The sequence below is a fragment of the Phalacrocorax aristotelis genome, chromosome 3 (genome assembly GCF_949628215.1).
Source record: "Phalacrocorax aristotelis chromosome 3, bGulAri2.1, whole genome shotgun sequence".
Classification (NCBI taxonomy): domain Eukaryota; kingdom Metazoa; phylum Chordata; class Aves; order Suliformes; family Phalacrocoracidae; genus Phalacrocorax; species Phalacrocorax aristotelis.
The window spans coordinates 92,349,370-92,371,391 of NC_134278.1; the positions used below are offsets into that span (position 1 = coordinate 92,349,370).

The 22,022-nt window shown below is 45.2% G+C and overlaps 1 protein-coding gene and 1 long non-coding RNA gene across 2 annotated transcripts; both read left to right on the plus strand.

Moving 5' to 3' along the window:
* The first annotated feature begins 39 nt into the window (after positions 1 to 39).
* On the plus strand, positions 40 to 4,380 carry LOC142055661 (myelin and lymphocyte protein-like). Its single transcript, XM_075089779.1, has 4 exons — positions 40 to 201; positions 3,634 to 3,801; positions 3,983 to 4,176; positions 4,371 to 4,380. The coding sequence occupies exons 1-4, from the start codon at positions 115 to 117 to the stop codon at positions 4,378 to 4,380; spliced, it is 459 nt and encodes a 152-aa protein (XP_074945880.1). The 5' UTR covers positions 40 to 114.
* Positions 4,381 to 6,421: 2,041 nt separating this feature from the next.
* Positions 6,422 to 17,631, plus strand: LOC142055795 (uncharacterized). Its single transcript, XR_012660053.1, has 3 exons — positions 6,422 to 6,564; positions 14,670 to 14,769; positions 17,410 to 17,631. It is a non-coding gene; the product is annotated as an uncharacterized LOC142055795 (long non-coding RNA).
* The last annotated feature ends 4,391 nt before the right edge of the window (positions 17,632 to 22,022 follow it).

Genomic DNA, 22,022 nt, shown 5'->3' on the forward strand with positions numbered 1-22,022 from the left:
AAGAAGGGGAGGGACAGAAGGAAGGAAAAGAGGGAGGGAAGAAGGTTGCATTTGGCAGCTACCTCCAGCAGCTAGAGCCAGAGCAGCTGACAGTCACCGTGGGAGAGGCTCACAATGTCCTCAGCAACTTCCACCACTTCTTTGCCCAGCGGCCTGGCTGTTCTGACAACTTTTCCAGATGTGCTCTTCATTCCTGAAATCGTGAGTTCTGGCTTCTTCCTGGGGAGGGCAGATCCTGTTTGCAGGGCATCCAGCACGCTTCATGCTGCAGGTGCCTGAGGGATGAGACCTCATACAAAGCATGTGGTTCAGGACCCGTGCCAGGTCTCTGAGACGTAGGGGTCTGAGGGCAGCCCCTGGTGCCTAGATCACTCTCAGAGAAAAGCACAAGCCCTGAGCTGGGAGCTCTGAAGCTCTCCTTTAGTCTGCAGGGGATTTTTGTGGTGTATCTGTAAACATTTTGTAATCTCCTGCCTAACAAAATGGAAGGGGTTGCTGGTAGGTTTAAACTAGGTTGCCAATTTGAGCCAATTAATTAATTGGAAGATGATTTTAGCAGCTGAAACAGGCGGAAGATAAACGGTTTGCTTAAAGCAGGGGCTAAAGGCAAGCTGAAGTAATTGTTCACAGCAGCAAAGACTCAAGGCTGCTGAAGCCATTCTGCTCAGCTGCAGTGTTCCCGAGCTGAAGACACAGAGCGCTGGACCTGGGTGTGTGGGCAACAGTGGGTGAGCAAAGAGTGAACAAACACCTTATAACTTCTTCCCATATTGTAGTTTCCTTAAGCAGGAGAAGATCATAATCTTAATAGGTTTGGCACAGGTGATTAAAAGCAGTTGCTGCGAGCACTGACTAGAAGATGGAAAGTTTCAACTAAAGTCTTTTTCCTGTGTCTTCTGCCCATGAAGCCTGCTCTTCTCACAACAGTTTGAGAGGCTTGTTCCAAAGCCTGAGTACTTTCATCCAGCACTGAGGGGCTTGGCTGAGGGTTGTAGAATGGCACTCAGATCACTTAATGCTAAAACTTCAACTTTGCCCTTTGTGACCAAATCCTTCCTTGCCACCCAAGTCAGTCCACACTCCTGGGATTTACAGCACTTACTTCATTCTCCTAGCTGTCGAGCAAAGAAGAATTGGAGTAAAGCAGGCGTTACTGATGTATAAGGAGAAGTTTGCCTCAGCTCCTCCAAATACGCTCTGGGGACTTGGTCTCTGCCCAGGGCCTGAGAGCATGGTCTAGGTTTCCTGCAGCTGCATGAAGGTGGGTACAAAGTCCCTGTGGAGGTTCTGGTGGGGCAGACACTTGCCAGCCACCTCTACCACTGGGTTACGGTGGTCCTGGTGCTGAACATGCTGTTGGCATCAGCATATTACGGTCGTGGCTGTGCCTTGAACTGTTTGTAATCCCTTTCTCCAGGGGATTTGGCAAGGCAGCTTGCTTAATGAGACGAAAATAAGCACCCTATCCTTTGGTTTGGGTAAGATCTGGAAATGTGCATCCTAAAGGCTAAGGAACCACCTGGGAAAGAAGAATGTTGCATAACTGGATTTCTCCATCTCTGGAGGCGTTATGACTCTAGGTCGTCCAGCTGTATTATCTCTGTGTACAAAAGGGGCAGCTGCCTCATATCACAGCATTCAGAAGGACAAAGAGTTTCTCAGTCCGTAGCGGAATCCAAGGTTGCCTTCAGTGGACTAATATGGTACCCACAAAAATATTTGTCATTTCAATTGCTAAGACAGATGCGAAAAAGCCAGAAGGTCCTGCCCGCAGCTCATACGATTGCCACATCGGGGTGCGCTGATTAAGAGCTACCATTTTTTATTCTGTGAGGCTGGGTTTCATTCTTGTAATCTATTTCATTTGAAGAGTCTTCTGCATATCTGGATAGCCAGGCCTACGTGGAAAAGCTGAAACGAGCTGAAAGCAGATATGTTTGCTTTGTAAAGGCTATTTAAAAGACTTTTTTTCCTCAGACTGTTGTCCCCAACCTGCTGTGTGTTTATTGGAAGCCTCTTGACCCTTTCCTCAGTTTTATGACTCTTCTGAACCAAAGCCAGTAATCAAACCACGCAAACATACTTGTCTGAGTGAGAAATCGCATCCTGCAGAAAGGAGAGTTGGGGAGTGGTAAGAAATGAGAAGTGATACTTCTTCCCCCAACCTCTTATCTCACCCCACTTGTGTTGGATTTGAATGGAGCAGCGGTGAGGTTTTCTCCAGGACCTTTAGCTGCAACGCACTCATGGTGTCATTGCACGATTTATTACAGGGACTGGATTAGTTTTCAAGTGTCAGTCTTTGGTTGTTATTAGAGGCAGCAAAACAGCAGCACTTTGGACAACCTATTTGCACTCAGATATTTGCAAGGTCTCAACCGCATCCTTGATTTAATGTATCAATTTGTGTAATGTAACCAATGAACTTTCCTACAAATGTGGGTGACACAAATGATGTAACATTTTCTGAGTATTGTAAATCAGAAACGTTTTTCTCCACTTGCAAAAAGCCTCCAAGGAAATGGAAATGCCGTGATCTGTATGAGTTGGCACTTGGATGGTGGCAAAGGCTGGCCTGGGATACACTGGCGATCAGAATGCTCTTAGAGTCAGTGAGGCTGTCTTACCTCTGGAGATTTGCCTGCGAGCCCAAGACCAGCCAGTGATGAGGGATAGGTCCCCACAGCAGCACCAGTCTCCACGCAGTGTGCGTTCAGCCGAGAAACTCCTCATCATAGGATGCTGCATAGACTAAACTTTGCACAGGTTCAAGAAACAACTGGGCTGATTTGAGGCAGAGAAAAGCTGCTGAGTGTGTTGTAGTGCAAAGACACCGTTTGCAGCTCAACACTCTGCAGCATTGGACATTGTGCTCTCATCCTCTGGTGTAGGAATCTGCTGGTGGAGAAAAGGTAGAGCCTAGATGTAGCTGTCCTTGCGTTCCCCATCCCACCAAAAAACCCAAGGCAAACTCCCAAGCCTGGGTGAGAAGAATGGGGTCCCACCTGCTACTGGAGCAGCAGCTGGTGCATTGTGCAGCTCTGGTGTAGCCAGCGAAGGAAGACCCAAATAGCTGGAGCAGCAATACAAGTCCTCCTTCCCAGGAGAAGCTGGGAGCCCCAACCTTATTTCCCCTACCAGAGAGTAAAACTGGCAGTATTACCTCTCTTCAGCTTGTTCTCTCTCCTTTCAGGGTAACATTTTCACGTGACCTTCATTAAGGCCATGTCTGTGCTGTTTGTGCAGCTGAGCTGCCTTTGACAGCACTCCTTTCAGGTATCTGCCACACTGGGTGTGAAGCAAACATGCCCTACTGGGATAAGCTTCCCTGTTCATCGACACCAGCCTTCAGAAATGTCTGAACCAGCCTCCTGAGCACACTGATGTGGGGAGGGCATGAATGGCAGTGACACCAGGAGGCAGGGCCACAGGCAGGCTTTTTTTGGGTCAAGATCAGAGGCAGGTGCTCCCAGCTAAATACCCAGTTTCAAGTGGAGGCTGGGAAGAACTCAGAGGTATCCCTGGGCTATTGCCATGTGCAGTGCTAGCGCCAGAGGTGTGCGTGGCCTTTGGCTCTGCCCTGGATAAGCCGATTTACCCCATGCTTGCTTTCTCTCCCACTTTCACTTGCAGATCTTTGGGGGCCTTGTCTGGATCCTGGTGGCATCCTCGAAGGTCCAGTTACCCATGCTGCAAGGCTGGGTGATGTTTGTCTCTGTGTTCTGCTTTGTCATGTCCATCACCCTCCTGTGCCTCTACATCTGCGGTGCACATGGGGGCAGTAGCTCCTGGGTCACCTTGGTAAGTGGATGGGACAAACCTCAGGGCCTCTCCCCTCCCTGGTACCACTGGTATACAATGGTCTCCTTTGCTGCTACTGCACACCAAATTGCAGGCTGGGGCTTGCTTGTGTGGGTTCCTTTTTTCCCCCCTTTGCAGTGTGCTCCCTCCTGGGAATGACTGTGTCATCCTTGGTTCTTAGGCTGTCATCTGCCAGGAGACAGCATCTCTGTTCTACCTCAGTATGGCTGTGTTGGAAGCCTACTCCACCTATATCAGCTTTGGTCCTGCCAACGCCGTGATGATGACCGTCTACCAGGAGAACGTTGCTGCTGTGGTGAGTGCCTGGCAAGCAGGGGAAGGAGAGGGCAAAGCAACGCAGCAGGAGAGGGCAAAGCAATGCAGGAGGGCTGATGTGCAGGAGGTGGCAGCACCTAATGGTTTTTAAAACGGCTGAAGGCTCAAAAAAGCATGTATTTTTGTTCTTAAAAACTAGGATCACAGAAACATCTCCTGTGTCTAGTTTAAACGAGTTGAAGATGTTGTTGTGTCAGCTTGAGGGTTTCTAATGTTATTTTTAACTCTTTCAGAGGGAAATGAGCACGCGCATGTCGCCCTCCGTGAGCGAGGATGCCGTGCCCAGGCTGAAGCCCGCGCTAACCTCGAAGCTTGCATCCCGGAGTTGAGCACAGAGAGGCGTCACCCTGTGAAGGCTTGGTGTGTTGTAGCAGCTGGTGCTGTGAGGTCTGGCGGCTGGCAGCAGGGGGGAAGCGGCTGCTGGGGGGTTCCCTCATTTGCATAGCCCAGCCCCCTCCGCGTGCATCGGAACGCCTGGGTCCCCCCTGTGGCAGTTTTTGACCGGTCCCTGCCAGTTGGGTCAACGGACCCAGCGCAGGCGGCGGATCCCGCTGGGGCTCCTCTGCCTGGGGTAAATCCCTCGGTATTTGTGATTCAGAAGAGGTGAAAGCCGAATCTACGGGTCTCCTTAGACAACCTTCAGGAGCTGTGGGCTGCAGATGGGGGGGCGCCCCCCTTGTCTGCTCCAGTGACTGGTCCCATTGCTGGTCAGAAGTGGAACAGCTTGAACAGGTGAATCTGCCATTTCTCTCCTGGCCGTTGTGGGAGCTGTTTCGGGGGTGAGGGAGTACCTTGAACTCACTGGTTATATTGACGAACTCTTGGTTGCCTAAATATGGGACCGAGGCTGGCTCAGACATGGGTGTCTACATTAGAGACATCCATGCTTAGTCAGATGAATCCCACCCCAATCTCCTGTGCTCCTCATCAGGTCTATGACAGCTCTGCTGTTAGCCTTTACTGAAGCCAAGTACGGTTTCTGTCTCTTTTCTTTTTCTTTTCTTTTTTTTTTTTGTTTTGTTTTGTTTTGTTTTTGTTTTTGTTTTGTTTAACAGAAAGGAAACCCAGTCTTAGACATTCATTTGCGGAAGAAAGTTTGTGTTTGAAGATCACGCTTGGATCTTCAAGTAAGTCTAATTAGATGCCTCTTCCTCTCCTGTTCATCCCTCATAGGCTTGGGCACTGTCCGTTTGTCCTGTTTCTGAGGACCGCTGCCCAAGGCACCTAGCATTGCACATGGACAGCCTGTATCTCCCGTTGCACCGTGAATTTTGTTAGCAGGAGTGAAGAATTTTTAGGGTATAAGCTAACTGAATTGCACTGAAGTGAAAAAAGTGCTGTATAACTTCCAAGAGATAAGAACGGAATATAATTGGAAGACAAATATTTTGAGCAAAAGATGCTGAAAAAGCATCTTTGAAAAATTATGAGCATAGCGCTATGGTTTTTTATTTAGGATTTTTATATGTTTTAGATTTAGAGTTTGAATTTCAACAAATTGAGTTGAATTGGTGTGGATAACACATTCAAAGGGCCACGTATTTCTTTCAAAGAAGAATAAACAAAGTAGCACCTGCAAAGACTGTTTTGGCTTTCAAGTGTTTTTGTATTTTTGAACCCAAATCTGCAAGTTCCTGTTAAATTAAAGTGTTCTAGAAAAATGTCACAGATTGTATGATCCACCCTTTCCAAAAAATTATTGTTGATGTTGCTTAGTAGGGACGTGGTTGGGCTGAGGCCCCTCAAGACATATATCTCCTTTTGTTCAGAAGGATACCGGGCTGCAGCAGGCACCCAGACATCACAGAGATAATAGAGGATCCCGAAAAGAAGTCAGCAAGTTACAAAGGAGGAATGGGCAAGTAAAAGGCGAAAGCCTGAATCCCATCTGTCCTAAGCAATGATCTGCTCAGCTCTGGGCTGGTGGCACAGGCCACCTACAATTCAGGGTCTCGGGCACAAATCTTGCGCACTTAGGTGCTTATGTCCTTCCTCACAAAGGAAAAGAACATTAAAAGGAGATGCCTGTTACTTAGTTCAGTAAAGGGAAAAGAAACTTCTACTTAGGTCTGTTTGCCTCTTTTGGAGGCTGGACTTGAGCACAAAGGAGACGAGTGCCCTAGTAGCAGGCCGCTGAGCAGGCTGAGGGGATGCAGGGAGTCTGCTCCCAGGGAAGCTCTTCCACTTTGTATAATCTAGTTACTCTTGTATTGGGGGTTTGAAGCCAAGTACCCAGCAGGCACACCATAACTCTTCTCTCTCTCTCTCTCTCTCTCTGGCCCATTAATTGTCCTGATACCACTCCAGATCTCCTGAAAGTGGGACGCCAACTGTTAAAGGGAGATTCTCGCCTCAGGACGCCTGCAACCTCAAGCTCAGCCTCGCGCGTGGTCCGTGAGAAAGCCACGGCTCCAACTGCAAATCTGAGTAAGCAGGGGATGCAGATATGGGACTATTGCAGGGAGCGCCTCAGCCGCTGGGCTGTTGGACAAGGTGAGACCTGTGCCAGCCAATTCACCTTTTAGTGCCAAATGCCTTTTGATAGAGATGCAGGTCTCCTGGGGACTGTGGGGACATGCTCCTCCTCCATCTGGAAAAGATGGCTGAGCTCCTGGCGTAAGAAGGGCACTGAGGTTTAGAGGTCAGAGTTGAGGCAGGTATGGAAGATGGCAAGAGTTGTGATCTTTAGTAAAAAAAAAAAAAGTCTTTTTTATATTTAAGAAGCTTTTTTTCTCTCTTCTGCTCATTCGTTATGGAATATGAGTCAAATAAGAGAAACCGATGCTATACACACTGCACGCTCTTAAGTATTTTTTTTAAAATATGTGTGAGGTCAAGCTGGAGCAGGCTTTGCAATTTGTGTATCTACTGCAGCAAATGTTCTGCTCTTTCTGGCTGTTTTCCGTGGTTTTCAGCCCGCTTCACCTGTACGGAAGGAAATACTGTGCCTATGGAAAGGCCATTATAAATCTTCTCTTAGGAGATATTTTTTTTTCTTGGTGCTCTGCTTGTAATTTACAATCCGTATTATTTATGCCAATGTTGAAAATAGTTTTCTGATGCCCTGGTTAAAATATTCTGAACATACTCCAGCTACATTCTACTATGAGCACTTCCACCAAACATCCGTTTTTATTTAAAGTAATTTTTCATGACATAACATGCATCATAGCCAGAATCCTGTGTTGCTGTTCAATGGTTTTCTTTACAGTTTTCCAGCTGTATTCCTCCTCCCCATGATAGAGTGTTGCCAGACTGATTAGAATACACAAATTGTATTCCCTTAATCTTCCTTCATAAACAGTGCCCTGTAATCCTGTCATCATTGTTGTTGACCAAATCAAAACATTAAAGAAAGCCTTTCTCTCAGGCTGAACAAAGACAATCATCTTCAATCTAAAATATTTAGAATGCTTAGAGATATTTTAAGGCTTTAATTAATGTACTTAATTTAATTCAATAATTTTAAAATTTATTTTTAAATTTTAAATTTTATATTTTAAATTTATTTAATTAAATTAATTTATTTAATTTTAATTTTTAAATGTAAATTTTTTTAAAAATTAAAAAACGGAAAGGATTTAGTTTTAATTAGGAATTAGTTAAATTAAAGCAATAAAAATATCAAAATATTTGTACCCCTTTTTTAAAAGAAGAAAGGAATTTGACAGTTATCAAAATTAAAGCATCATTTCAGACAGAAAGTAGAAAATTCTGTTTTTCCACTATCTGGCCATGTTTGAATTAAAATCAGAAATAGTTTCAGTGCGCTCTGAACTTTGTGTTTTGGTGACCAAATCACTCAGAAATTTTTTTTTTTTGTGCTTTAGAGTGACATCTTTTAATCCTTTTTGAGCAGTGTTGAGTGGATATGTCTCTATATTCCTTCTGTTTATATATCTGTATTTGTATGCAGGCATAGAAAGCTAAGGGAATGTCTTTATCTTAGCCATGCAAATCTGACTGATTTGGTTTCACTGTGGTATATGGACATTGGGGAAGTTGGTGGTTAATGGGCTCAACAGTGGAAACTCAGCCATAAACAACTAAGCAGGACCTTGCAGATAGCGGTGGCATTTTGAACATTTGCTTGCTTTTACGTACCTAGCTATATAAATCCTGGGGAAGCTGTGTTTTAGATGCCTTCAATCTCTTTTGGTCCTCACCTGTCGTTATGATTCCGAGATTAGGAAGAGCCTGGAAGAAGGGGGAAATGCATGCCCAGTCCCTGTTCCAATAAATAAACCACAATTATGAAAAGAAAATAAAACCCAGCATCTGATAGAGCAACTGGACAGAGGTTGCCCAACTTTGCCCAAAACTCTAGATTGTAGAACTTACTTTTCTCAGGTGTGTTGGGTGCAGGGGTTAGGCAGGGTCTCCTGATGGAGGCAGGGGAGCTGTGGGAAATTCAGGCCTGTTTGGATTCCACTATGTATGTAGCAACGGGTGACAAAGACGTGCAGGCACCCTAAACTGGGTGAATCTGTGGAGGAGCTGGAGAAGGCCCTGATAAGCTGAGAGGACAGGAACCCCATCTCCTCCCCTGGTTCTTACAGCTGGACGCAGTGCGTGTCCCAGGTGGTGTGATGGGGAGATGATGTGCAGCCTCCTCCCAGTTCAAAGCTAAAATCTGGCCCTGCAAATCCCAGGTGGATCCTTTCTCCAGTAAAGCAGAGAGCAGAAGAGAGCTTTCCTTGGGCTGCTTTTGTGTGGACCCTGATGTCTTTTGTGTAGTGTGAAACACCCACCCTGGTCTTTGGAGAGGAGCCAGGCACCGAGCTCTTTTAAAGCTGACCTGCTTCTAGGCATGCCCAGAAACAAGAGTTTCACATAGCTGAGACACTCTGCTGATTGAGAGCGGGACTTCTCAAGTGAGGTGGCAGATAGGAAGAGTGCTACTTCCAAAATTCCCCCCGTGGAGCTGGGGCCCTGGCATCCTTTCATAAATCCTGCTCCAGCCGCTGCAAGGTGGACATCGCTTCCCCAAGGAGCTTGAAATATATTACTTTTAATGTGTTGTAACAAAACAGTAGATGTACCATATAATACTGTATCTTAGGTGTACTGTTATGTAAGTTGTGTTTAAAGGAAATGAAAATTCTGCAGAGTTTGTTTTGTATTTTATTTGGATTACAAGCCTTGTCTTGCTTCCATGTTGAGGCATTTCATTACAGGTCGTCTGTTCCTCCCTTCTGAAATTCTCTAAGTAATAGGAAGTTGTTGGCTTTCGAAGTCTGGGCACCTGGCACGCTGTGAGTCTTTGCTCAAGTTGGCAGAATACGGTGTGACCGCAAACCCTCAAGGATTAATAGGCTGAAAAAGCACAGGCTTCATGTCTGTCCTTAGTGTTCCTTAATGCTAAGAGTGCTACTGGGGGGAAAAACAAGCAAATGACAGCAGTCGTAACTTGACATTCATTGCTTTGAGACCCACCTTGTCTTTCTTTATAACTATAGAAATACAGTTTAGGCAACCTATCAATATACTGGGTAGGGTTTTACTGTTCGTTTCAGTAGATGGCACTTGATCTCTATTAAATAGTTTTTTGTAATAATTTCAAGGTATGCGTTACAGTAAATATTTGACTAGCTTTATGACAAATTTTGCTTTTGATCCTGGGATTGCAGGGCTGCTTAGTTAGTTACCTCTCAGATATGTTTCTCATTCTGGTGGTTTTCTCTTCCCTGTTGAAAACATGTAAAACTGATTTAAAATGTTTTATGCACATTAGAATGAAAACCATGTGCCTTATATTAAGGGTGATTGTGCAAAAGCTTTCAGCTGAATCAGGTTTAGCATGTGATTTCATGCGTTTGCATATATGCTGTGGACACATACCTGCAGCATTTGCTGCTGTGAATGCATGCCTGCGGGGTTTGTTGCTGTGCACCAGCCAGCCTCTCTCCTCCTTGTGCATTGGACCCAGATTTAGGAGATGTGTTGAAGAGGCCTCTGAAAGCCCTTTGTTAAACTTCTGCCACCAACATAACGGGACGGCTGGGATGTTGACCTAGTCTATGACGGAGTTCACTCCCTTTCTGTGTCCTGTTAAGTCATCCCTGCCAAAGATGATGTTTTCCAGCTTCTAAAAGTACTTCTGACCAGCCTATTCATTTCTATTCAAGCACACCAGGTAGTACTGCCAGGCATATGAGAAAACTCCTGAGGTGACACCACATGCTTCCTTGTTAAAGACTTGTCCGTAAGTGGATTTACACATCACGGAGGTTTTTCCAAAACTGTCATATACAAGTTGAGTATCATGTTATACATCTATTGGTATTTCTTGAACCTCCAGTCTCAATGTTTCTAATGAGGTTGGAGTAGCAAAGTAGCATCCTTCCATCTCTGATCGAAAGAGCCTTTTGGTTTGAACAGAAACATAAGTTGTCCAGACTGTTCTCTTCTCCGTGAACATGTGTTCCCCCAACAAAGGTCATTTCGGGATGAGAAGGGAAAATTGCTGGGAGCTGTTCTAAAGTGGTGTTAGAAGAGCTCAAACTGCATATAGAATCACAAAAAATAATGAGGTCAGGCTAATTTCCGTACGAAGAATCTCTGTAAGGTATATAAAGCAGGAAAAAAACCCCACCTTGTAATGCTCTTTGTCTGTTCCAACATCTGCTCGTGGCTGCTGTGCAAATCCATGAATTAAAAACAATGAAGAAAAATGCTGGCTCAGGATACAGTGATATGCAGAGTCTACATGATGGCTCTCAGCCAATCTCAGTAATTAGTTTGTAGTGACTGTTTCTAGAGATGAGCTTGACTGACTGTGGTTTCACAGCACGCACAAGCCACATTCCATATTTATTTTGAGATCTGCAGTGCTTATACTTTGCATGAATGCAGTTCAGATTACTACCAAAGTTATAGTATTTAGATGAGATTGGAAAACTGCTTAATGAGATAAATTTTGATTATTTGATAACAAACTTTCTTCCAAAGTAAGAAAAGTAGGTGAACTAGATGAGCAAAAATCAAGATACATAATTAGTTTAGGTCACACAACCAGCAGTATGAATTGAGGGGATCAAGTAAAATCAAGTTTAGATCTAAATGCAGGGAAGCAGGATCTGCGTTGAAGTTCTTCCCCAAAGTCTTCTGCCTGGTATTGAGCTGGAAGTCCCCTCACCCAGCAGGTTTGAACAGTTGATGGTCACCCACACTGAAAGTTTTGCTCCACGTCTTCTCTGACTGCATGTTTGCCAGCTGCCAATTTGTCAGCTGTTACTGCGCTGTGCAATCAGCTGCAACATGATTAACAGATCTGTCTGATGAGAGAGCACAGGCAAGCAGTCAGGTAGATGTCCACCCAAGAGTGACAAGCGATAGCTTCTTTGGCCAGCGCAGTGGGATAGGGGAGGGGATGCTGATGCCAGGCATTGCTGTGCTCAGGTTCTCACTGTCATTCTGGGAGCACAACTTGCAAGTCTGAGCTTGATGACTAAACTGCATATAAAATAAGAGGGGGTGGTTAGGTACTACAATCCAAGATTCACAGCAGAGAGCATGCCAGGCAGGAACGCACCTCTCCCAGTCCACAGGAGAGGCCAGAGAGGCGTGCCCGTCTCCCAGATTTGGCCACCTACTTGTACCCTGCTTGCGCCCATGCACGTGCCTCACATTCACTCTGAACCTCTGTACCAGAGCCAGACCACCTCTGTGAGTGCCAGCAACCAGCACGTTTCATTGCTTTGAACTATGGCCAGCACTGGTGCTACCACCCACCCTGTTTTGTGTGGCAGCTGAGCAAGTAGAGCTCGGGGAAAAGATCTGAGTTCAGTGCCCTCCTTAGACCGAAGGAGTTCAAATCCACACCTCTCACAAGAGTTCTCAACCACTGCAACCTACAGAGCATCATCAGCTTCCTCCACTGGCTTTAGACCTCGTGGTAGTAGAGGGTATCTGTCAGACGTGGGCAGAGGCAGAGCACATGGGAGCAACTTCTCTGTCACACAAAGAATAGAGCAGTCTACGTGGAGGAGAGTCCTGGTCCTTGCTCCCAGGATTATATCTGCATTTACGCAGTTACTGTTGGATGTGAAATTTATAGCAAAGTGCAAGGCAAGAGTCTCATGTATAGTAATAGTAAATCGCATAGTAAGTCAAAGGCCAGGGACTGGAACAAAAACACGCTGTCAGCTGAGCTTGACACTGTGAATTGAGTACATTCCCTGCTGGCAGCCTTTGCCCTCAACATGGGTCATTTTTTAAAGGGTGTTATCTGAAGAAAAGCCGGAAATGCTGAAGCAAGACTTCATCACTTCTGAGAAGCTTCTTTTTCTTACATTTGTTCGTGCATGTGAGCAGTCTGGTTTTCTTTTCTAGATTGCTTGTGGTGTATGGTTATTGTGTGGATCTGTGTAAGAAATGTATATACTGGCTCCATATACATACGTACGTATGTGATGCGGTTGCATACTGTCCTGGCAGACCAAGTATACCTAAGCTGTTCTACCTTGCCCAGCCAATTGCAGTGCTGTGGCAGGACGGTGTTAGCTCCCTAAGCAGTGGTCCTCCAACCCATGGGGCAGATGTGTACACACATCTGAGGTACCGTCACTGCCTTTTCTGCCTCTGCCTGGGTTGTGCCAGCTGGCACTGCCTGCACTCCTCATCATGGGCAGCACAGCATGCAGTCGTGGGGTTGCAGGCTCCCCTCTCCCCTCCTTGTCAGCTAGAGCTAGGTGACTGTAGTGGTGCTGTCAGGGCAGCAAGGAGGCTAAAAGGCAGTGCAGAAAGCATGATGCTGTTTGCAGCACTCTCTTAGCTCAGTGCCGTTGCCCACTGAGCAATAAAGTGCAGGGACAGCACTTGATACTGCACTATTTCACTCCAGTGTCTTGCAGGCAAGAAGCAATCCTGGAAAACGTTGCAGTACTTTGTTGGCCATCACTGTGTTGTTCTTCCCGTTGCACAGAGCGGTGCACAGCTCTGCTCCTAGGGAGTGGGTGTGCTGCTGCTTGTAGCCTGCTGCAAGGTGGGCTGGGGCCAGAGTGACGGGCCTCTCAGTGTTGGATGCCACTACGCGTGGCATGAGCGTTTCCGTCAGAGCATAGTGCCAAGTTGTCTTGCCTGCCAGCACTGTGACACTGAGTGGCTGCAGCATGGAAATATATGTATGAATGAATTTCAACTGAGATCCCGCTTAAGCTGATGACTCAATATGTGGTATCCTTTGTGGGAAATGTTGGGTAAGACAATCCTCTTAGTCAGGGGAGTCTCAGATCAGGGCAAAACAAGTGTTATAGCCAGTTCAGACAAAAGAAATGGTTTTTGAGAAATGGCAGCCTCTTTCATGGTTAATGCTGCTTAGGTGGGTTGTTCTGGGACTTAGATGTGTGAGCTTTCGCAATCACATTGTCACAGCGACAAACCTAGTCAACTGGGGTACAAGCCGTGCACATCACCATCAGTTCTGCAAAGGATTTAAGAAAGACTGTGCAGCTGAAGGTTTATCCACCCCAGTGGGGGATGATGGTATCTGCAGATGCATCATGGAAAATATAGCAAAAATGGGGTTCATGGTAAGTCTGCAGCTGCTGGCTGGGGGTGTCTGTGCGTGAGATGGTGCCCAGAAATTCTCAGGTGAGAGATGCTCGCCCCGACCAGCTGTTTAAAGGATGTTGGAAAGTTATTTCCATTCCCTCAGCTTAAAGTCATCGTACAATATTGTGGCTTTGCAGTGTAAGGCCCAGATATGGCTTTGGACATCTGCCATTTGAGTGACAGACTGAAAAAGATCCTAACTTTAGGGTGGGTATTTTTCCAGGTGATAAGACTTTCTTAGTAGCTCTACCTACTACTGATTGTAGCAAAATGAAAGCGGTTTTCCCTGTACATGCCAGGGCTTGGGAAATAAAAGCTGTGATCCATAGAAAGTCAGAAATCAGGTAGATGGCTTAACACCCCAGAAGCACTTGAGAGCCGCGCGTGATTATTGGATTGATTTAAGGCTATTAGAGCTGCTTTACTGTCCTTCTGTTTGCCACGAGAACCTGCATATGTGTGTACATACGCAGACACATATACCCTATTAGCCTATACACATTTATATGTACATGTGCATGTATGTGTACATCGTCTCAGAAACCAAAACGGAAGCGGCTTTTCCCCCAGCGCGTAGTCTTTTCATATGGTTTAAAGCAAGCGAAATCTGCAGTTACAGTTGTGTGCTGCTGCAGGAGCCGTGTGAGCAGCCTGATTCTTGTATTGACGGCTGTAAGAAAGCAAACAGGTTGTCACAACAAATGTTCCTAGCCGTGTCCTAAAAGGGCTTCTTTAGTGTGAGGGGTTTGTGTCCAAATGGTTTTTCTCTGCTCTTGTTTAAGTGCCACTTCTGAAGAAATGTTGCAAATCCAGAACAAATCACGTGCTTGACATCAGGGATGTTGGAAAATTCATGCAACTGCTAAAATTCACACAGGATGGGCAAAGGGATGATGCCTGTTGTTCATTGTGATTTTTAAAACAGCCTTTGAGTTATGATTTCCACTGTGTTTTTACTCGTCCCTTTTCTTTTCCAGGGGTTAAAACCAATTTTAGCTCTTCAAGCAACACAGGCTGTACCTCAGTGCCTGAAGCCCATGTGTCGGCTGCTGGAAGCAAAAGGTCTTTTTCTCACAAGTAAGCAAAGCAATTTTTCCTGAAGAGTGAGAGAGTTGCTAGTGCAGAGAGAGACTACTATGTAAGGCCTTGCAGCTAATACATAAAATACCACTAGTGTGAGTTTTGAAACAATTTGGCTAACACTATGCTCTTGGGCAGCACTTACACTGATGAGAACTGTAATATGAGAAAGGGGAAAAAAAAGCTATATTTTTTGAGACCAAAACATGTCAGTAGGCCAGATCAGCCGACAGGTATTTTTTTTGTTGTTTGTTCATAACAAGTATGGGAGATACCCTCAGGTAAGACAGAAAAGACTTCAGCTGGAGTGGAGGAGGAGACAACTGGGTATATGTTGCTTAACAGCAGTACCTCTAAGAAGTTAACCTTAACCTTTTGGTCTTATCACTGTTTTCTCTTTGTAATAAACTGTCAGCTTGGCATGTCCCTTTCCAGGTCATGACCTTATTTTTTGTAGGAAGAAGTAGACAATATTGCCTTTGATGCTTTTGTATTCAACACCCTTGCCCAACCTTTCTGTAACTAAAACTATATGCAAATAAAAAAAAAAAAAAATAAATCAGTTATCTATCTAAACAAATCTTTCAAGAAAGATTTCTGTAAGATTTCTCCCTATCATTTGTGAAGTGCAAATCCAGAGAGCTTGTGAATGCGAGGGTGAGGACATTTGGGTGGAGCAGCGCACATTGTGCTCCACCCACAAAATCCCTGCTGGTTACATTTGTTGGAGTAGGTGCAAAGAGTTCAGATTGACAGGACGGGTTTCCTGCCCTTTGTGGAAGTGCTGGCAGGTAGGCCAGGCCGGGACTGGCAGTGGGATACCTCTATGCTTAAGTCACACAGATGTCTCTGAGGTAGGAGTGTGCCCCAGTGCACAGAGATCGGCAGAATGATGCTTAATGAGCAGTTTCCTATCTGTGTCATGAGACTGTTAGAAAAATAAACATTACCTAAGCACTCTCTAGATTAAATCTAACCAGTAAAGGTACTGGCCGGGGGGTGTGTGTGTGTGTGTGTGAAAAATACTAAGTATAATATGAAGCCCTAAAATCACCTTACTTGCAGTAAGATTCTGTATCATTGCATGTATTTCTGTGCATTTAAATGTAACTTTAAATTAGAGCATCCTGACCCACTTAATTAGACAGAAGTCCTCTGTAATAATGCTCCTTCAATTGCATTGCTGCGTTACGCACAGTCTATGTGAATTCTGCCTCACCCAAGAGTTGATGCTGTACTGTACGAAGTGGAAGGAGAGGTCTCCTTTGCGATATGTTCTCTTTTAACTGTTTGACTCAACTTCCTCTGAAAAATCTCAGTGTTGTCACAAACCACAGTCCAGCACTTCATTGTAAAATAATTATAAAATCACCCAAACCACAGCAGTGTGATGAAGGTTTGCAGCAGCCACCTTCCTTATAAACTGTTCCATTTTCAGAGGAGGGACGAAACCAAGTTAGGGAATCTTGAGGAGAGTTCTTGCTTCATAGTGCTGTGGTATTTAAATTTTTATGTTCAAGCCTCTTTGGTTGGCTGGATTTGCCTTTTTCTTTTCTGAAACCAGCCCGTTCATTACAGTTTAGAAGAACAAATTCCATGAGAGGATGTAGGTAGCAGTGTAGCAGTGCAGGAAGACAAACCAAGTGAGCAAGCGAGGAACCCACCTTGGGAAGCTGTGCTCAGAGCACCTCAGTCCTTTGGCAGTTGCCAGCAGCACAGATACCAGTTGTTTCAAGCCCACAGTCGACAGTCAGGTTATTTAATAAAGAGTGGGAAAAGAAAGGTAGATACGTATGAGGGAAACTGGAAGGAAGGAAGGAAGGAAGAAAAAAATGTGTGGTTTTCTTTGTCTATTTTAATACTATTTCAGCCTGCTCACAGTAGGGTTTGAACTATATCTAAGCAAATGAATGGTCAGGCATTGGAACAGGCTGCCCAGGGAGGTGGTAGAGTCGCCATTCCTGGAGGTACTTAAAAGATGTGTAGATGTGGCACCTCAGGGCATGGTTTAGGAGACTTGGTGATGTTGGGTTGACAGTTGGACTTGATGATCCTAGGGGTCTTTTCCAACCTTAATGATTCTATGGTTCTCTTCTATGATTCTATGAATAGTTGACAGTGGCAGCTGAAGCACCCTCTATGCCAAAGAGAGAAAGGAACAGTGGCTCAAACAAATCGGTTTTCATCACACACTGTGATCCCTCAGGCTGCTTGCCAAGGAGCATGAAAGCAGTCTTAGAGCAAACCTCCACGAGCAGGCATCTCTCTGCAGGTCTGGCCAGGGAAGGCTGAAGCGTGGTTCTTTTGGCACTAGCCCAGGCTGCAGTCCTCTCATTACTTAATGGAGTCAGAGGTTCAGGGAATGTGGATGATCTGGTGGAGTCAGTGGGAACCGTGCTAGCCACAGAGAAACGTGAAAATGGCCACCGTTTCCCTAGATCACATAATTCAGACTGAGAGCCCCACAGTCAGTGAAAGAGTGTGCAGTGGCTGATGACTTCAGGACTTTCTTCCCGGCCACTCACAGTTATCTACCTGTTTTAGTGTGTAGACAACTTTGTGCGTGAAATAAGACACATAATGAGTTGTGTGATAAAGATAATCCAGTATGCTTTAACCATGTTGGTTCTCCTCCAGTTGTGGCCTTCATGGTCAGAATAATGGATCCTTATCCAACAAGTCCAGACCCAGCCCACCTGCTTCCCGTGAAAAGGCCCCTTTGTCAACACTGAGCAAAAACCAGCCGAGTCCTGCGAACACCCGTCAGAATTATGGGGCTTCTTTAGCCAGCAGAAGCAACTCAGGCTCAAACAAAGGAAGTGACAGCAGCCAAGTGACGAGGCAAGTCTTTATTTCAGCATCCTGGTGTTCAGCACACTGACTTACCTTCTCTGCACTCAAATGGGGCATCAGCTGGTTGTCTGGCTTGCCAAAGGGGTCGTGTTGCTCCTCAGCATGGGTGTGACTCTTCATATTGGTGGCTCGACAATCAACAGTGTGCTCTATCCCATGTAGAAGTTTTACTGTTTCAGTACTGTAAAATTCAAGGTTACTTTTAGTCAAAGCACTTTGTAGCTGATTTTCACTCCAAGGCAGGCTCCTTTCCGTGGTTTTATGCTGTCAGTTCTCACGTGGCTTTCCTGGTTCTTTCACAGAAAGGTCCTTTCTCCTTTGGAGAGAGTTGGGTGGGGTTGTATAGAAAATATTGTATGCTCGGGTGAAAATTCACCCTGCCCGGCCTTAGGTACCTCTGCGTGCAGTTTCCTCTACAGGGAAGAAAACTAATACCTGCGGGAGCGTGCGACACGTATTGCAGAGAAGAAATTGGTTGTTTCTCTCCCTCCCTTTCTCTCTCTTTCCTCCCACCCCAGGCAACTCAACAGCCAAGCATGTCAGATACACACCTAAAGCTAGACAGGATTAATGTAGGTTTCAGGGTGCTCGGCTTCTTAACTCACATGTGGAGCTGAACTCAGTCTGTACGCTTCCTTACCTGGCTGTGTCTGCAGCTGGGTGCCCTTGCCAATGGCCCAGCTGCCTGCTCTTGGGCACCGTTTTGGGTGAGGAGATGGCTAGGTGTTTTAAAGTTAAATGTCTCATTTGAGGTAATGGCACTGAAAACAAGTACGATAAATAGTAAATTTTGTACTATAGCCACAAATCAGCCATTTTCTCAAGTACTTTGGTTTGCCAGAGGGAGTCACTTGTGTGGACACTGAGGAGCCCAAAATGAGTCAAGCGCCATATCAGTCTATGGGATGTGTTCCTTTTTGCCAGGACTGAAGAACTGTAGGAGTGATGTTATGTGATGGTGTGACGGTTTTTTTCTTTTCAGGCGATCAGGGAAATCTATTTCTTGTGGTCACAATTGCAGCACTAAGCCAGAAAATCCGGAGCGGTATTTGACTCCTCTGCAGCAGAAAGAAGTTACAATACGGCATTTGAAAAAAAAGCTGAAGGAATCCGAGTGCAAAGTTACAGAAAGGTATATTTCACTTCAGAAATAAGACTGGACAAGATTTATTCAGGAGCATTAAGGAATGGGAGTCCTGATCATTTGTACTCTTTTCTTGACCATGTAAAGTTTTCATTAAGAGATTTGAAATATGATTGGGCTGATTAGGTTGTTTTCAGGTATTTAAGGTTGCATTGTGTGCTCAGTGAATATGTACCTCTAAGAAGTTAACCTTAACCTTTTGGTCTTATCACTGTTTTCTCTTTGTAATAAACTGTCAGCTTGGCATGTCCCTTTCCAGGTCATGACCTTATTTTTTGTAGGAAGAAGTAGACAATATTGCCTTTGATGCTTTTGTATTCAACACCCTTGCCCAACCTTTCTGTAACTAAAACTATATGCAAATTAAAAAAAAAATATAAATCAGTTATCTATCTAAACAAATCTTTCAAGAAAGATTTCTGTAAGATTTCTCCCTATCATTTGTGAAGTGCAAATCCAGAGAGCTTGTGAATGCAAGGGTGAGGACATTTGGGTGGAGCAGCGCACATTGTGCTCCACCCACAAAATCCCTGCTGGTTACATTTGTTGGAGTAGGTGCAAAGAGTTCAGATTGACAGGACGGGTTTCCTGCCCTTTGTGGAAGTGCTGGCAGGTAGGCCAGGCCGGGACTGGCAGTGGGATACCTCTATGCTTAAGTCACACAGATGTCTCTGAGGTCGGAGTGTGCCCCAGTGCACAGAGATCGGCAGAATGATGCTTAATGAGCAGTTTCCTATCTGTGTCATGAGACTGTTAGAAAAATAAACATTACCTAAGCACTCTCTAGATTAAATCTAACCAGTAAAGGTACTGGACAGGGGTGTGTGTGTGTGTGTGTGTGAAAAATACTAAGTATAATATGAAGCCCTAAAATCACCTTACTTGCAGTAAGATTCTGTATCATTGCATGTATTTCTGTGCATTTAAATGTAACTTTAAATTAGAGCATCCTGACCCACTTAATTAGACAGAAGTCCTCTGTAATAATGCTCCTTCAATTGCATTGCTGCGTTACGCACAGTCTATGTGAATTCTGCCTCACCCAAGAGTTGATGCTGTACTGTACGAAGTGGAAGGAGAGGTCTCCTTTGCGATATGTTCTCTTTTAACCGTTTGACTCAACTTCCTCTGAAAAATCTCAGTGTTGTCACAAACCACAGTCCAGCACTTCATTGTAAAATAATTATAAAATCACCCAAACCACAGCAGTGTGATGAAGGTTTGCAGCAGCCACCTTCCTTATAAACTGTTCCATTTTCAGAGGAGGGACGAAACCAAGTTAGGGAATCTTGAGAAGAGTTCTTGCTTCATAGTGCTGTGGTATTTAAATTTTTATGTTCAAGCCTCTTTGGTTGGCTGGATTTGCCTTTTTCTTTTCTGAAACCAGCCCGTTCATTACAGTTTAGAAGAACAAATTCCATGAGAGGATGTAGGTAGCAGTGTAGCAGTGCAGGAAGACAAACCAAGTGAGCAAGCGAGGAACCCACCTTGGGAAGCTGTGCTCAGAGCACCTCAGTCCTTTGGCAGTTGCCAGCAGCACAGATACCAGTTGCTTTCAAGCCCACAGTCGACAGTCAGGTTATTTAATAAAGAGTGGGAAAAGAAAGGTAGATACGTATGAGGGAAACTGGAAGGAAGGAAGGAAGGAAGAAAAAAATGTGTGGTTTTCTTTGTCTATTTTAATACTATTTCAGCCTGCTCACAGTAGGGTTTGAACTATATCTAAGCAAATGAATGGTCAGGCATTGGAACAGGCTGCCCAGGGAGGAGGCAGAGTCGCCATTCCTGGAGGTACTTAAAAGATGTGTAGATGTGGCACCTCAGGGCATGGTTTAGGAGACTTGGTGATGTTGGGTTGACAGTTGGACTTGATGATCCTAGGGGTCTTTTCCAACCTTAATGATTCTATGGTTCTCTTCTATGATTCTATGAATAGTTGACAGTGGCAGCTGAAGCACCCTCTATGCCAAAGAGAGAAAGGAACAGTGGCTCAAACAAATCGGTTTTCATCACACACTGTGATCCCTCAGGCTGCTTGCCAAGGAGCATGAAAGCAGTCTTAGAGCAAACCTCCACGAGCAGGCATCTCTCTGCAGGTCTGGCCAGGGAAGGCTGAAGCGTGGTTCTTTTGGCACTAGCCCAGGCTGCAGTCCTCTCATTACTTAATGGAGTCAGAGGTTCAGGGAATGTGGATGATCTGGTGGAGTCAGTGGGAACCGTGCTAGCCACAGAGAAACGTGAAAATGGCCACCGTTTCCCTAGATCACATAATTCAGACTGAGAGCCCCACAGTCAGTGAAAGAGTGTGCAGTGGCTGATGACTTCAGGACTTTCTTCCCGGCCACTCACAGTTATCTACCTGTTTTAGTGTGTAGACAACTTTGTGCGTGAAATAAGACACATAATGAGTTGTGTGATAAAGATAATCCAGTATGCTTTAACCATGTTGGTTCTCCTCCAGTTGTGGCCTTCATGGTCAGAATAATGGATCCTTATCCAACAAGTCCAGACCCAGCCCACCTGCTTCCCGTGAAAAGGCCCCTTTGTCAACACTGAGCAAAAACCAGCCGAGTCCTGCGAACACCCGTCAGAATTATGGGGCTTCTTTAGCCAGCAGAAGCAACTCAGGCTCAAACAAAGGAAGTGACAGCAGCCAAGTGACGAGGCAAGTCTTTATTTCAGCATCCTGGTGTTCAGCACACTGACTTACCTTCTCTGCACTCAAATGGGGCATCAGCTGGTTGTCTGGCTTGCCAAAGGGGTCGTGTTGCTCCTCAGCATGGGTGTGACTCTTCATATTGGTGGCTCGACAATCAACAGTGTGCTCTATCCCATGTAGAAGTTTTACTGTTTCAGTACTGTAAAATTCAAGGTTACTTTTAGTCAAAGCGCTTTGTAGCTGATTTTCACTCCAAGGCAGGCTCCTTTCCGTGGTTTTATGCTGTCAGTTCTCATGTGGCTTTCCTGGTTCTTTCACAGAAAGGTCCTTTCTCCTTTGGAGAGAGTTGGGTGGGGTTGTATAGAAAATATTGTATGCTCGGGTGAAAATTCACCCTGCCCGGCCTTAGGTACCTCTGCGTGCAGTTTCCTCTACAGGGAAGAAAACTAATACCTGCGGGAGCGTGCGACACGTATTGCAGAGAAGAAATTGGTTGTTTCTCTCCCTCCCTTTCTCTCTCTTTCCTCCCACCCCAGGCAACTCAACAGCCAAGCATGTCAGACACACACCTAAAGCTAGACAGGATTAATGTAG